At 43.9% G+C, this 16301-nt stretch overlaps 2 protein-coding genes across 3 annotated transcripts; both read left to right on the top strand.

Moving 5' to 3' along the window:
- The first annotated feature begins 307 nt into the window (after nt 1-307).
- On the top strand, nt 308-4922 carry THG1L (tRNA-histidine guanylyltransferase 1 like). 2 transcript variants are annotated; one of them, XM_005523619.2, is made up of 6 exons: nt 308-495; nt 1319-1495; nt 1938-2107; nt 2799-2887; nt 3477-3584; nt 4144-4922. In XM_005523619.2, the coding sequence occupies exons 1-6, from the start codon at nt 311-313 to the stop codon at nt 4303-4305; spliced, it is 891 nt and encodes a 296-aa protein (XP_005523676.2). In that variant the 5' UTR covers nt 308-310; the 3' UTR covers nt 4306-4922. The 2 variants fall into 2 exon arrangements, with proteins under 2 accessions (XP_005523676.2, XP_087919708.1); XM_088063582.1 differs by lacking the exon at nt 308-495 and having other exon boundaries at nt 1358-1495; nt 1942-2107.
- A 1227-nt stretch (nt 4923-6149) lies between these two features.
- LSM11 (LSM11, U7 small nuclear RNA associated) lies at nt 6150-16301 on the top strand. The gene is made up of 4 exons (XM_005523766.3): nt 6150-6651; nt 10584-10723; nt 11470-11553; nt 13036-16301. The coding sequence occupies exons 1-4, from the start codon at nt 6150-6152 to the stop codon at nt 13420-13422; spliced, it is 1113 nt and encodes a 370-aa protein (XP_005523823.2). The 3' UTR covers nt 13423-16301.

The raw sequence follows: 16301 nt of genomic DNA, 5'->3' as shown, positions 1-16301 counted from the left end.
ACCCCGCATCCCGCACCAACCGCGGGGCGCGCACCGAGCCCCAGCCCCGCCAGCTCGGGCGCGCTGTCCCCCGGTCCCGCGCCCACAGCTGGGCCCGCCCCGACCGCCCATCCCGTGCTCGTTGCTCGGGGCGCCCGGGCCGGGGCGCACGGCACCCCGGCCCCGCGCCCCCCAGCCGCCACGGACGCCGTTGCCGGAGCCGCCCCGCGCTCCGCCCGCCGGCTCCGCCCGCCCTCCCCCGGCACCACCGAGCGCTGCTCCGGGCCGCCCAGAAGGGCTCAGCGCTGCTCTTTCCGCTTCCGCGGCGGTCATGCTGCGCTGCTGCCGGGCGGCCGCGGCCATCGCTGCCGGCCGCGCCCCGGGCTCCCTGCGCTGCCGCCGCGGCCTCGCCATGGCCAAGAGCAAGTTCGAGTACGTGCGGGATTTCGAGGCGGACGACACGGTCCTGCCCAACTGCTGGATCGTGGTGCGGCTGGATGGCCGCAACTTCCACAGGTGCGGGCAGGGCGGGCCGGGCCGGGCCGGGCGCTGAGGGCACACCGCGGGTGCGGGCTGAGAGCCGGGAGCAGGCTCCGGGGTGGTGCCCGGGTTGCGCTGGGCTGTTCCTGTCCGGCCTGTGTGAGTCCTGCGGGTGCGGGGTTACAGATCCTCGTGTTCCCCACCCGGCCTCTCCAGGGCACAGAATTCCACCGGGATTTTGTTTTCACGGGCGGCTCCACGCCAGGTGGTAGGGAATGGTCCCGGTAGGGAAATGGTTCCAGCGCCTTGGGTGTGCTGGGGAGGGACAGCAGCTGCTATGCAGGGATGCGTATTGGTGTTTGGAGTCAGTGTTTGTGTGGTATTCGCCTTCCCTAGGCATAAATAGGGCACAGTTCCCTCAGCTGGTAGATGACACAGGTTCTTGTTGGGATATTATCTCTGGTTTTGGTAAAGCTCTTGAGTTTTGACAAGTTCATTGATAATGTTGCCCTTATTGGACTGAATATTGAAGACATTGGAATATTGAAGAATATTGAATATTGGACTGAATATTGAAGTGAGAAAGGGAGTTTACAGAAAGTAGTATTTGTTATCCATTTCTAATTAAAATACGTAAGCCAGCTGCTTTGAAAGACTGGTTAGGATCAGATACTGGTGGGAAAGAGAATAGGTTATCCAGAGTGGATAACAAGGATTTTTGAAGAAGGGAATTCTTTTGTAAGTATTGACAGGATACTGGAAATCAATATTCAGCTAAAGCAAATATGAGGAAAATGAATGGCTTAGCATTTTTAGTGGCTTTTTGAGGGATTCTTATGCAACCATTTTTGCTTTGAAGGTTTTCTGAACAGCATGAATTCAAAAAGCCAAATGATGACCGTGCTCTGCAGCTGATGACCAAGTGTGCCCAGACAGTGATGCAAGAACTGGAGGATATTGCTATTGCTTATGGACAGAGTGATGAATATAGTTTTGTTTTCAAAAAGAAGAGCAGGTGGTTTAAAAGAAGAGCAAGGTAACAGCTGCTTTGATACTGAAGTGAACATGTTTTTAACATCTCTTTATAATTCTTCCACAGATTTGACTTTACCTACACACAGAGGTTAGGAGGAGGGCTGGTGCTTACACTGCAATTAGTTGAAGTTTTTCATATGGATTCTTTACATGTGATATTTCAGGAAAATATGTTCAATAATACAGAGCTTGTAAAAAGTTTATATGAACAACTTACTGTATAAACAATCAAAACATTATGAACAGACATTCTTTTAAGATAATGTTACAATTCTCAGTACCTCTGTTGTTCAGAAGTGTCTGTGCCATCCCTCATCTGTTTGGCCATGATTTAAGAAATGCTGCTCTCTGCTACCTATCACTACTGATACCTCAGATAACCACAGATATATAATCACACTCATGTATTTATTTCTTTTTTTCTCTTGTTCTGTGTTTGCAAGTAAGTTCATGACTCATGTGGTCTCCCAGTTTTCCTCAAGTTACGTGTTCTATTGGAAGGATTACTTTAAGGACCAGCAGCTTCTGTACCCACCAGGATTTGATGGACGAATTGTGTTGTATCCCAGCAACCAGAATTTGAAGGACTACCTCAGCTGGAGGCAAGCAGATTGTAAGTGTTCCTAGAAAAGAGAGATTTGTGCACTTGAGTTCACTTCCTCTGAAATGTCCTTTCTGCCAGTGTATTTGTATATACAGTTGTCAGTGAATGAACAGCAGATAGGGTGATAGTTTTCAATAATATTACACTTCTTCTGGGCTTTGTATGTGTACTGGCTGAAATTTGAAGTGTTCAGGCTACAACTGAATTTATTGCATCCTGAGATTGAGTTCAGCAGAAGAAATATTACAACTCCTAATAGAATTAATAAATTAATTTTGATGTTCAGAGTTGGCTTAGTGGAGGTAATCTTTAATGAAGAGATGTGAATATTCAAATTTACAGGAGGTAGTAATCAAAAGTGCTGAATACTCCATGTTAGAACAGAGCACTGAATTTGTCTCTAGATCTTTGTCACTACCTAGTCCCTATTGTCAAATGAAAATAATTTACATGATACATAAACACCCTTCAGCCTTTGCTGTGCCCTTTTCACTTATGAAATTTGTCTTCTACTCATGATATGCAGTACCTTAAAAATACAGTAAAAACACTGTATCTTCTTTAGAAACTGATTCTAGTAATTCCCCATTACTCTTGGCTGTTTCTTGGATACAGCTCTGGAAATAAAGCTTGTTTTTCCTAAGTAGTCACTCAGGTTTGGTAAAAATCTTCCTCACACTCATTTCTGTGTTTTCTCTAGGCCATATTAATAACCTTTATAATACAGTGTTCTGGATGCTTGTACAGCGAAGTGGTTTGACACCGGTGCAAGCACAGGAGAGGCTCCAGGTAAGAGTCTGCTGAAGTCATGGGTTTTTACAGCTAAAAATTAAATGCTAAGATTTGCAAAGTGTCTTGCCTGCCCAGCAGCCAATTCTTACTGTAATAATTCTGTGGGTGTAGTCAACAACTTCTTCCATCGTGCAGATATCAATACCACTAGCAAATAATGTAATTTTGGTCAAGTATTAGCAGTGTTTTAAGTTCTTAGTTAGCAATTTCAGAAATCTCAGAAATGTCACAAAATGTTCTATATCCAAACACGAGGAGCAGTGGCAGAATTCGGGTCCTGTTGATTGCTAGTCCCTTCTGTTGTGTTTTGTCTCCTTGTGCAGACTTCAGCAGGTTATTCCTATTTTCTCCTGGAATCTGTTGACTGTCTTCCATTTTTCTTGAAAATGTAATAAAAATCCTCTGTTTTAGTACTTATCTGGCAGTTGGAATTAATTCCTCTGTTGAGAGAAGCAATTAAACCTCGTGATTTAAAGGTGAAAAACCTTTACAAATGTCTGTCTTGCTTCAGATATTCACCCCTCCTTTACCCTAGAGATACAATTTGTTTTTCTCTAAGAGTATTTTTCTTTTCTTTTCCTCTCAGGGAACTTTGGCTGGAGATAAGAATGAAATCTTATTTTCTGAATTCAACATCAACTACAACAATGAGCCTTTGATATATAGAAAAGGAACTGTTCTAATATGGCAGAAGGTAAAATACCTTTGGGCTCATATTTTAAATACACTGTGGCAGACAGACTGCACTGTAAGAGCACCACATGTGTCTCCAGTGTATGTCTAGGAATAAATATATTTTAATGTTAGCTATATTTGCCATATAATTATGTGTATAATGACTTATTGTTTTGGAGATGTTTTTGAGAGCTGTTTCTATGAGCATAATATAAAAGCCAGTCTCTGAAGTCTGGTTTAGATACAAATTGTAATCATTGAGATGAAACATGTGTCAGCAGATGACAATGTGTGTCTCACTGGTGCCAGGCCCTTCCCAGGATTAGGTCCCAGGTATGTCCATGGAAAAGTGATTAAAAATTTCTGTTCAATAAGGTAGCTCAGCTTGTAGTTGGCTTAGTCCTTTTGTGTTTTAAGGTAAGTAGTAAGGAAATGTTCATTATTCTACAATTGCATCATTGATTTAGTGGGAGTAATTCCTGTCCTGTGGTTTTTTATTAATTTTTTTTTGTATTAGAATTTTTGAATCCACTCTCTGGAGCCTTTTATGTTTGGTAATGTGTCAACTGTATTTTCAGGTTAATGAAGTCATCACTAAGAAAATAAAACTGCCAAAGGAAGAGGAAGAAAAAGAAGTGGAAGTGACCCGAACTAGGAGTAAAGTTGTTCCCTTGCACTGTGACATCATTGGGGACCAGTTCTGGGAGGAATATCCCGAGATTCTGGCTGAGGATAGTTGATATCTCTGATGACCATAACTGTTAGTTTACATTTTGCTCTGCTTGGGTTGTTGGCAAGTGAGGAATACAAGTGGTGGCTGGCAGAGTTTGACCTGTAACCCTCTTCATCAACTACATTGGGTTTAGCACTGTTGCTGCCTGAAAAGACGACACTGGTGCTGTCTGACATATGAGGATATGCCCATATGGAAAGCTAAAATCATACTATATTTTGAATATTAAGAACTCATCATGAATTAAGACTGTTCCTGTCTTGTACATGTGTATTTCTAAAAAAAAAGTATGTAGAAATGTCCTGTATTTCTATAGGATTAAAACAATAAGGTATTTTATTGAGCTGCTGAACTATAAAAAAGCCTGCATATTTGAACAGAAAATAATTATTTTGATTTTTGTTTTTGCCTGAGATGGACCAGAATACTTCAATTGGGATTTAGTATTAAATTTCAAGGCTGGTGTGTTTAGTCAGATGAGAGACAAACTATTCAACTGTCTGATGTCTGATTTTTACTGAAATGCACTGGAGTAGCCCAGCAGTTTTCTATGGTTGATTTTAAAGTATTTGTCAAGTGTACAGGATTTTTATACTTTTAAAAAATATAAATAATAGTACCTTCCCTGCTGTGTTGTATTATGTGGCCTTTCTCATTCTTGGGACTTGTAAGTGGTGACAGTTCCAAGCAGCAAAGTTAATAATAAAGATACTGTGCAGGCTGGAATTCTGTTAGGACATGGAAAGACATCTTTCCTCATATTCCCTGGACTGGGAATTCACCTGTCTCCTATTGTGCATAAAACAGCATATTTAAAAAAAAAATACAGCACAACATAGAACATTCCAGGTGCCTGCAAAGAGGGAGCCAACAATTTGTGCTGCTGTTTTTTGATCTCCCTGGGAATGATACAGGGCAGTGCTGCCAATCCACGTTTGTTAGAAGAGAGGAGTGTATGTTCCCTGCTCTATGCACAGTTCTGTTCTGGTTTAACTATCACTTAAGACCCTTTGTCAAAATCGACCTCTCAGAGCAGAAATACTTCTTCTCATGGATAGGGGCTTGTCCCAGTGTAATTGGAATTTGAAGGAAATAACCTATTTCAGTGTAGAAATACAGCTATAATTATAGGTGTTTATATGGCTATTACTGCTTCTAACCAAGCTGGCCAGAAACATCCCAGAACAGTGACTTGCACTTGGCCAGTTGTTAATGAAGAGATGATCTCTGCCCTGTGTATTCTTTTATGCACTAAACTTCAAATAACATTGCAGCTGCCTGTTACCCCGGTGGCATTTCATGGCCTGGGGCAGGGAGGGTTTGGTCCCCGATCCAGGGATGGTCCCCAGAGTGGGCAGGAGGAGGGCTGCACAAGTGGGGGGAACTGAAAATAATCATGGATTTGTTAAGGTTGGAAGGGACTGGAAATGATCCAGTCCAGCCACCCTGCCAGGGCAGGGACACCTGTAACAGGTAATCCAGGGATGTGTTCAGCTGGGTCTGGGATGTCTCCAGAGAGGGAGAGCTGCTCCCTGGGCAGCTGTTCCAGTGCTCTGCCACCCTCAACGTAAAGAAGCTTTTCCTCATGCTGAGGTGAAATTTCTTGTGTTTTATTTTACGTGCACTGCTCCTCATCCTGTCACCACGAAGAGCCATCATTTTGATACCCCTCTGTGAGTCTTTTGGCTAAGCAGGCCCAGCTCTCGCAGTGTCTCTTAGGAAAGAGAGATGCTCCAGACCCTTGACCATCTTTGCGGCCTTTGCTGGACGCTCTCCGCTGCCGGGTGGAGCAGGGAGGTGTCCGTGCGGGTACCCGCGGCCCTCCCGAGCCCCTCCGGGCTCCTCCCGCCCATGGCGGCCGCTCCGCCCTCAGGCCCGCGGCGTTGCGCGGCAGCGCCCCCTGGCGGCCGCGCTGGGCGGTGCGGCCGCCCGCAGCCCGCCATGGAGGAGGACGAGGCGGGCGCGGCGGGTGCGGAGCCGCGGGGCTCCCGCCGCCGCTCGCCCAGCCCTGGCTGCTTGGACGTGAGCTCCAGCCGCTTCGACCCGCTGCTGGCGCTCTACTCGCCGCGCACGCCGCTGCCCTTCCCCGCCGCGCCTTGCTTCAACAACCTCGCCGAGTACGAGAGCTTCCAGCGCGGCCTGCGCCGCCCGGGCTGCCGCCGCGCCGCCCCCGCCCGCCGCGGTGCCCCCGCCGGCCGCGCGTCCCGCCGGGGCCCGCCCGCCGCCGACCCCGAGCGCATCCAGCGCCTCCGCAGCCTCATGGTCAACGCGGGCCCCGAGCAGGACGCGGCTGAAGGCGGAACGGCGACCCGGCGGCGGCGGGCACCGCGCAATGTCCTCACCAGGATGCCCCGTAAGGGCGCGGGCCCGGGCTGGGCGGGCAAAGGGAGGCAGGGCTGAGGGGGAAGCGGAGGGTGTGAGGGTCGGGGTCATGCTGAGGTGGGTCAAGGGTTGCGGCTGGGCCCGGCGTGGAGTTTGGGGAATTTGGGGGTGAGGAGAGAGCGGTGGCTGGCAGAAGGGTTGGGTGACAACGGGGTGTGGGTGGGTGCTGTGGGGAATGATTTAGTTTGATGAGAAATGACATCTCCCAATGCAGAGGCACTGGCACAGGGTGCCCAGAGAAGCTGTGGCTGCCCCGTCCCTGGGAGTGTCCAAGGCCAGGCTGGATGGGGCTTGGAGTAACCTGGTGTAGTGGAAGGTGTCCCTGCACATGGCAGGGGAATTGAAACGAGATGGGCTTTCAGGTTCCTCCCAACCCAGACCATTCACTGATTCTCTGAAATGGTGTGCAGGAATGAGGAACAGCATTTCACAGAGCTGCTCACACAGAGATGACACTGACTTTGTTGTGGTGATGTTCTGTTCTGTTAATTGGTGAATTACATGCCGTACATCCTCTTGGTTTTAAGGAGAAAAAGGATGAGACAGTGCTGTATTCTCAAAAGTACTATTTTGAACCAGGACTGGTATTAGCACGTTGCTCTCTGAGATAATATCAGGGTCATGTTTGGGTCAGTCCAGGGTGTAGTTGAACCATAACCACAGGGTAAGTGTGTAACACACTGCTGTTACTTGGTTGCTAACCAAACATCCTGCAGGCAGAAATAGTGGCATTTCTGGTAAAAGGATTGAGGTGAGAGACAGTTGTGATGTAAATTCATTAGCTGTGATGATGATATATATTTCTTGTAAAAATGCAGTCAGGGTAAACATCCCCTATGCTACTTGTGCCCCCACCAAGAATTAAATGTCATTGCTGTCAGGTGAGGTGTAACTTCAGTGCACTTAATTAAAACTTCTGGGGTTCATTTTGGAATCAAGTTATCTTTTCACCATCACCTCAATTTTTTTTTCTAAAAAGGCAAAGCCCAAAATGTTCAATTTTGAATACCCAAGGCAAAAACCTTTTGCTTAGACACTAAAACGCAATGTATTCATTGCTATAGGTTCTGCATGACCTTAAGTATCACACTTAGTGCTCTGGACAAATTCAGAGGTTCTGTTGGCACAGGATTTCCAGAAAACTGACCTTAAATATTGATTTCAGATCTTAATTTTTACACAGTTTTTTTCTTCAATTTTTATCACTAGTACAAACTGAGATATTTTTTATTAAGAACCATTAAAAACACATACTTAATATCCACACATCCATGTCTGGACTTCAAAGAAGACTGGCACATCTGTAACAGAAAGTGCTATTCAGCAGCCTGGGGTGTTTTAAGAGTGATTTACAGCCAAAATTGTGTGCTTTCCCTGTAACTGGGAGTATGTCTGCAAAACAGGTGTTTGGAACTTGGACTGTGTTAGATCAGTTCAGGAGGAGCTATTTATTATTACTTTGCATTCACCAAGGGGCAGAGAATTCATGTGCAAGGCAGGTGGAAAGGCTTTTGACAGTGTTCTGAGTTATTTCAACTTTTCTCTTGAGGTTTTTCTAACTTTGCCTCTTAATAGATTCTGCCCTGAGGACAAGGACTTGAACTTAACCAGAGTTTAGATCTTTATTTTCACCCTTTTGGGGTGCTTGCCCTCTACTTACAGTAGTTTTGGAGTAATTTTTCAGAGTCCTGGTATTAAGCATGTGCTTATTTTGTACAGGTAGGGGTTGGATTTTGAGTTCCAACTAGGGTACTTTTTTTCCTATGTATCGAAACCTTGTTCATGCCAGACCTTAACAACACAGAAGGCACAGGCAGATTTAGTTGTGAGCAGAGGCTGCTCTTTGCAGCCCTTGGTGCTTGCAGAGGAGGTGTGTTCTAAAAACAAATGCTTTGTGTTATTTTTTCTGAGAATGGTGAAGGTTGTTGAAGGGTTTTTGGGTGTTGTGTTCTGCCTTTTTGCTCAGATGAAGCTGGAGGTTTGCTGTGGAGGAACCAGAACCTTACACAGCAAAGAAAAGTGGGCAGAGTGCAGATTTGGTAGAGCTGTGTAGTGTTGTCCTGGGTGCTGAGAGGCAGAGGCATAGTTGGAAATAAGTGATGTAGAATTCTGTAAAAAGTTGTAGATAGAGTTCCTACTTAAAGGGAATACTGGAACTTAAAACCTAAAAATAAGTCTGGATTTTAAATTACTATGTAAGTTCTCAGGGTTGGTTAGAAAAAAACACTGATTTGTGATTGGAAGCATCAATTTGATATTGTGATGGTGTCATCTGTGGTTCCTGTGATGGATCTGGCAATCCAGAACATGTTTGTTATCAGTTCAGCTGAAGGAGACACAGAGGCTCATGGAAAGACCCCCTAAGCAAGGCTGGGAGGTGCTGAGACAGCTTATGCCTTGTGTGAAACCAATTTCCTGCAGTTATCCAGCTGGAGAGGTCTGGCAAGAAGACAATGGATCCTAAAAAATAAATGTGATTACGTTAATTCAGAGGAAACTGATTTAGATTTCCCTGCTGTGGCCATGAATTACCCTGCAGCCCTGTCCTGCAGATCAGCTGTTTTACACAGTCACTTTACACTCACAGGAAGCATTTTCTGGTGTGCAAATCAAACCTTAAATGCACAATCCCTAAGGCACAAGGTGAGAGATCATCTCTGGCTCACATATTTTATTAATATGAAGAACTGTGGAAGATTTTAGACCAAGTCTTTTCTCTGACTCTTAGTAGAAATTGTACAGCAGTCCTGGGACCATGTTTGCACAAGCTAAGGGGTACCAAGGTATGGGTGGAAGTCATAAATATTTTCTATCCCTCTAGATAAGTTAAACTTGCAAAGATTTCTGGTGTGCAGACAAGGCTTGTGTGAGCCAGGCAAGCTGTACATTTTACTGAATTCCTTCACTTTTGCCCTGGTTAAAGCATTATTGCCCTGGGGTTTAGCATGGTTTGCTGGCTGCTCCTTAGAGTAATTTTATTTCCTTGCCAAGGACTTGTACAGCTTTGAAGGATGTTCAGCTGGCTGCTAAAATCTTAACTGAAACAATGCATTTTCATCAGTTTAAACTGATCCAGTTTAGTAAGTTGAAGGATTTTGAGTCATTCATTGTTTCAGAAATCTCCTTGTAAAGAAAAGGAACAAATCTGCTACAATTCTTTATTTGCAGCTCATAACTAATCTGAGGTAGCTTTAACCAGGCTTTTGTCTTTTCTGTGGAACTGACTCTGCCCCCATGAGCTTTCTGTTCTCTCTCAACCACTTTTATTTACAGTTCAGATTACTTGGCATGTTTTTGAAATGTAGCAAAAAGATTTTCAGCTAAGACTGATTTGGCTGTGGGCTATGTAAAGCAAAACCTTCTTGTTTTCTGAGGTCTTGGCTCTCCCCATTGTAAGAAGAGTTTTGGTGGTCTGGTAATGGCAACCACAGTGTGCTACAGCGCTTGGGGCTTTGTCATTGCTATTGTTGTGAACACAAGTGTTGTGCCAAGCTCTGCCATACTTCTACATAGAGTGTATTTCTACATGGTTTTTAGATAGATGGATATTGAAGAGAGAGTTTTTACAAGAATATGTAGTGACAAGAAAAGCAGGAATAGTTTCAAACTGAAAAAAAGTAGCTTTAGATTAGATATGAGAGAAAAATTCTTGCCTGTGAGGGTGATGAGGCCCTTGCACAGGTTGTCCAGAGAAGCTGTGGCTGCCTCAGCCCTGGAAGTGTTCAAGGCCAGGCTGGATGGGGCTCTGATCAACCTTGGTCTAGTGAAAGCTGTCCCTGCCTGTGGCAGGGAGTTGAAAGAGGATGATCCTTAATCAGTCTTCCAACTCAGGCCATTCCATGATTCTATTCTGTGATTCTGTATATTTTAGTGAAGACTGGTGATGTTCTCTTTCTGTTCTAGTCCATGAAGGGAGCCCACTGGGGGAGCTTCATCGCTGTGTCCGAGACGGTGTCAGAATTAATGTCCACATCCGCACTTTCAAAGGTCTTCGTGGAGTCTGCACAGGGTTTTTGGTTGCATTTGACAAATTCTGGAATATGGTAATTACTGTTCTAGCCCTTGATTTGTAACTGTTATATTGAAATCTTGAAATTTGCAACAGGTTTAAGCAAATGACATATGGGGAAGGTTAAGGTGGTTTTGTGGTTCACAAATGAATTTGCTCCGGTACCAAGTGCTGGGTTTCAAACTGAAGTGGTACTTGGTGTTGGACTGGTACGTCTGGGAGGTGCCCAACCATCTCAGAGAGGTTTTAGCTGAGAGAGAAGCTTTGAAGAGTTCCCACCATCTTCAGAGGTTTTGTATAAGAACACAGGAAGATGGAATATGAGGAATATCAGAAGCTTCCAAAGCTTTCTCTGCAAAACCCAATCTTTCTATAGGGTTGGGTGCTTCTCTGTTTTCTTTCACAACATCACTGAGCTGCCAGTGACAAAAGCTTTTCCTTGTTTTCTACCTTGTGAAGATCTTAAAGAAATAGATGGAAAAGAAGCTATTAAATATTTGCGAGCCTGGAGGTGTGAAAGCTTGGAAGTGGGAAGGAGGGAAGGATTTTGCAGGCAAGGATCACAGAGATTTTGCAAGTAATTCAGAATGAACTTTGCTGCTGCTTTTGTACCTCAGTACAATTTAGATGATTAACAAACCAGCTCCAAAGCACAGCTTGTTCCTGGGATGGATTTTCTCTCAGAACGTAATTTCATAATGCTTTGACACAAAGCTGGTCCAAAGCTGCTTCATGTTTTATTTTAATTTCAATCTTTTAATTTCTTTTATCTTTTTTTAGGCCCTGACAGATGTGGATGAGACTTACAGGAAACCAGTAATGGGCAAAGCCTTCTATGCAGAACCTCAGCTCTCACTGACCCGAGTAGGTGACATCTCCTGTTTTGTTTCTTATTAGGAGCCCCTTTTTCAAAGAAATAAAAGGGGAGCACTGATTTGGAACCCATGTTTACATTTGAAATATTTTACCTCCTTTTATTACAGATGACAGATAAAATAATTTGAACTGAGAAAAAAAATACCCAAAATGTTTTCTGATCTTTCTGAAAGTACTTTGGGAGTTCGGTGTTACTGAAGCCCCACTTTAGAATCAGATCAGATTACTTCTTAATGTAACATGCTGAGCTTCTAGAAGCTCACTCTGGGTTTTGAAGTGTGATTTTTTCTCTGTGTTTTATTGCACCTGTGACTGATCAGGTCCGTGTTTGTCTTGCCAGGGAACATGGCAGAGCATCCCTCTGGTACTGAAGTTTCTCATGGCACAGTCTATGTCTGCAACCAGAGAAACAACACAGCTCTTTGGTAACTTGAGCTTCCAGCCTGGGTACTGTGAAGCTCAAGATCTCCAAAGCTGTCCATTCTCTAGGATCCAACTGCAAATAGAATTGTTTATCACGTTGACAACTGAAGAGATGATAGATGAACTTCTGAACAATGAAGGGAAAAAAAAGTGACAGGGCAGTGCCCGTTGAATGGCAGCAGCTCCAGGCTTTTTGAACATCAGAGAAGCATCACAAAAACATTTAAACTGTTTCATTGTGAGGAGTTTGCTTTCAAATTCCTGCCATTTAAATCTGTTTTCTGATAGATCCCACCCTTCCTTTTTTTAAAGACTAGCTAAAAATAATCAAGTTGTCATTGTTCCCTTAGCTCACTCTCACAGGCGTTGGCTTTCCATCCTGTTGCTGGGAAGAGAGAAGCTAACCAAAAATCTCATTTGTCATTATTTCATAAAAGCTTGTCTGTTGCCAGATTAAAAGCAATTTCTTTTCCAGTTTCAGCACCATGTATTCTTAGATTAATGAGTTCATGCAGTGCTTTGGGTCTGCTGCTGTAGCTTTTATTATTTTTCTGTTGTTTGTGGTCTGCTCACCTCCCGAAATACCCACATGTCATCTTTTAGTTTGTTTTGGGGAACACAAAAGATCCCTCAGTTTTTCAGTGTACAGACTTTGCTAATAGAGGCCCCTTATCTTAGGGATTCATGTCACAAGGATGGAGATCTCTCTAAAACTGTCTGACAACATTAAAAGAACATGGGGAAAAGTGAGCTGGTATCTCTGTTTCTCCTGACCAAAGTTAAAGGCTACCACAAAGCAGTGTTGCGCCCCAAATTAAATTCCTTGGTGCTCACATTAAGACAGTCATGACCATGCAAGAGACTTATTCACCTTCTCTCACTGTTTGACTTTGGTAAGAAAACATGGTCTTTATTGCTGGTGGAGATTTGTCACTGTGTCTTGTGAGCTGATTTGGGATGGTACATGAAAATACAATGTAGAAGTGTGGAGCAAGTGTCCTCTCTTGTTTTTAGAGTGTGGTCATAGATACAATTGTTCTTTTACAGCTGTTTGACAGACTCAAGCTGCAGGAATCCTCGAGGAAGAAGGGAGCTGAATCAAAGACTGTCTCAGAGGAGCTGGCCCTGACAAATGACTCTCAGACGCTGAGTTTGAAAGTTGGATCTGGACGAGGGAGAGCAGAAGAGGAGCATGAGAGGCAGAAACACTTGGGCAGAGCTGGAGAGAAGAAGACCCCAGGTGACAGAAGTGAAGCTGATGTGGGCAGCAGGACTGCCCACACAGAGGGGGCCAGTGCTGCTGGGGCCCGAGCAAGGAGCCAGTCCCGGAGGAGAAGGCGGCCCAAGGTGGATTATCAGCAGGTGTTCACACGCCACATAAACCAGATCTTTATTCGAGGAGAGAATGTCTTGCTTGTCCATTTAGCACATTGACTTGGCTGAGCCTTTGTCAGAGTATTTATTTGATAGCATGACTTGCTGCTGCAGCTCCCATTGCTATTTAGAGTTGTCATTGAGTAGGATGGTACTGTGGCTGGTTTCCCATTGCCACCACAAGGTAGGGGAAAGAATTGTAACTTGAGCATCCTGGGCTTGATGCCAAAGCAGCCTCCTTAGATCCCTGTTGGGGGTCTCAGGAGAAGGTCAGCAAAGCAGTTGTTTCTGTGATATGAGGGAGTTAAGCAGAGATCCCACTGTTTCTTAAAAAGGAGCTAAATGGGGAGGGTTGTAAGAGAATTTTGGTGTACTCTGTTACAGGAGCTACTTATGACACACATTTAAGGATAAGATCTGGACCTGCAATAAATCAGAAATGCTCTTTTGCACATTCTGAATAATATCACGAGGAAATTGCTAATGGAACCAACAGTTTATCTGCTGCTGTTACATGGATGTCCTCTTTTCCAGGAAGAATTCTGACAGCCATTTTGAAATAGTTTATAAAACTTTGGAGTCATCCTGCTGATGGCTACTGGCCTCTTTGCCATAGTTAGCTCTGTAATGTGTGATAGAAAACCTCTTAATTTTAAACTGCTCTTTTAATGTGGGTGATGGCAGGACTGTAACTTGTTTCCAGTAACAAAGCTTAAGCTCTCTTTGTAATGCTGTGCTTTGGCCCTGTGTCACCAGCAAGCAGATGATGTAGCTGATCCAGAGACATCCCTGTTTGGAGTTTATCTGTGGGTGAAGATGGAAAACTATCCTTTTATATTTCACCTATTTGCTACTTAGTGTAGCAGTGAAGCTGGCAAAGATTGGGTTTTTCTCAGGTGTGTTTGTGCTGAGCATACCTGTCCTGTATTTAAACACCTTCCAAGGCTCCCTCTATTGAAACCAGAGGTGCTGTGTCTCTAGCAGTTCTCATGGAACAGGAATCTTCATGGGTCTTTTCTGTCCATGTGAGGCATGCATCATCTAATTCCATCTTTGGAGATGTGCCTGACAAGGTTTTGAAGTATAGAAGTTAAACTCAACTCATCAGTGTGTCATTTTGCAAGGGTGTTAAATTATTGCAGGCCAGGCCAGGGTTCTGCAGGTATAAACTGCTTTCCAAAAAAACCTACCTGCAGAAGTAAATGAAGCTGTTCCATTATGTAGCCTGTCCCCTTTGTTGTCAAAGGAGATTTCATGCTGCTATTCTGTATTCATCTCAACTGCCTTGTGCTTTGCAGCAACTCTGTGTGTTTAAGCTGAAGATGGGAAATTGCTTTATAGCAGGACTTACATTGCATATAGATGCCCTGAGTTCTCAAATTGAGTGGCTGTACATGTAGGTGACATGGATTTCTGTTGCTGCAGGTGCAGCATTCTGCTTGCTTGGTCATTAGGGATATGTCTGGTGTTTGGGTGAATCACAGAAATCATTTAGCAGGCATTCTGGACACACAAAGCAGCTGTTTGCCTCTGGGGGAGCTTGAAATTTATGTCAACATTTCACATGACACGGGGTTTGATGAGCTCAGCTACAGAGCTCAAAGCCAAGTTCAGCCTGGGACAGAGTAAAAAGTACTGTTGAGGCAAAATAGTTTCATCAAGGGTAAAAAAGAAAAGAAAAAAAAATAAACATTCTCCACAGCTTCTTCTGAAACATTGCTTTACTGCTGTAATCCCATTCCTCTGTGAACTGAGACTAGGCACTGAAAAGATTCTTCTCATGGAGGTTCTTGTTTCCCCTCCCTTCTCTACTGTTCTCTAATGTACTCTGCAGGTTCTCCCTTTTTTTCTTTCTTCATTTTTCCTCCCCCCCCCCCCCCCTTCTCCTGTCAGTACTTTGTCTCCTGAGGACATTCTAAACTCTGGTTTACAAAGACTGTTCTTGTTGTCCTGGCTTTCTGCACTTTTTCCTGGTTGGCTTTCTATGTATTAACCAGAACCCTCACAAATTACTAGAAACATGTGAAGCTAGAAACAAGGTGCTTATCTCTGCTCCTGACTTCCCAGCAGCTTTTATTGCAAGTGAATATTTTCTTCCTTATGTTTTGGTTGTGGGGATTTCCTCTCTGTTGTCTGGCAGCTTTGTTTTTATTTCAGCTGCTTGGGATGACTCCTCTCTGCCTTTTCTGTTAGTACCAAAGGCCTCTGGTTTTGATCTCTCCTCTTTCTTTCATATTTGACCAAAGGGTGTCAGATCACCCCCAGGCTGATATACAGTGACAACTCATTGAATTCATGCTTCTCTTCACTTCATATTCTTAATTCTGTTTGTCTGCCTAGATTAAGTCTTGGACATTAACTAAGATACAACTACTATGAGTGTTTTTGTGGCTGTGCTGCCCTTCTTTGTCCATTGACACTTCCCCAAGTTCTCAGTTGCTGCTGGAAGTCTCAGTGTTTCCTTTCATAGTGGGTTTTTCCCTGAAACCTTACAGATGTTTGTTGCTTCACATCTACGAGTTTCTTTGTTTACATTCTATGAAAAATGCTGGTGCTTAACTTAAGTTTAAGTTAACTTAAGTTTGTGCCTTGATTTTTATATCATCCCTGACCTGTTCTTCCAGAATCATCACCATGGTGAGCAAACCTGGTTAAGGATAATAGTTTACCTGCTTTTTTTGTACTACCTCATTGTTAAAAGTTTCCTCCTCTCATCTGTGAAGTTGGTTAAACTGCTCTCTTCCAATTTAGATTTAATTAATTACTTATTCTTTGTTTGTTTCCTACTTTCCTATCCACCTTTCTCATTATTTCTGAGCTGCTTCCTAATTACTGCTGCTTCCTTTTCTACAACTTCAGATCTTCCAAAACATCTTCCTTTTCCCACTTTTTCTGGCATTGTATATTTTTAAAATGCATTAATAAAATGCTATCTTACA

Source organism: Pseudopodoces humilis, chromosome 17 (assembly GCF_049639895.1).
Source record: "Pseudopodoces humilis isolate 2021_Gansu_Grassland_sample_001 chromosome 17, ASM4963989v1, whole genome shotgun sequence".
Lineage (NCBI taxonomy): Eukaryota > Metazoa > Chordata > Aves > Passeriformes > Paridae > Pseudopodoces > Pseudopodoces humilis.
This window is presented reverse-complemented; position numbering and strand designations above follow the sequence as displayed.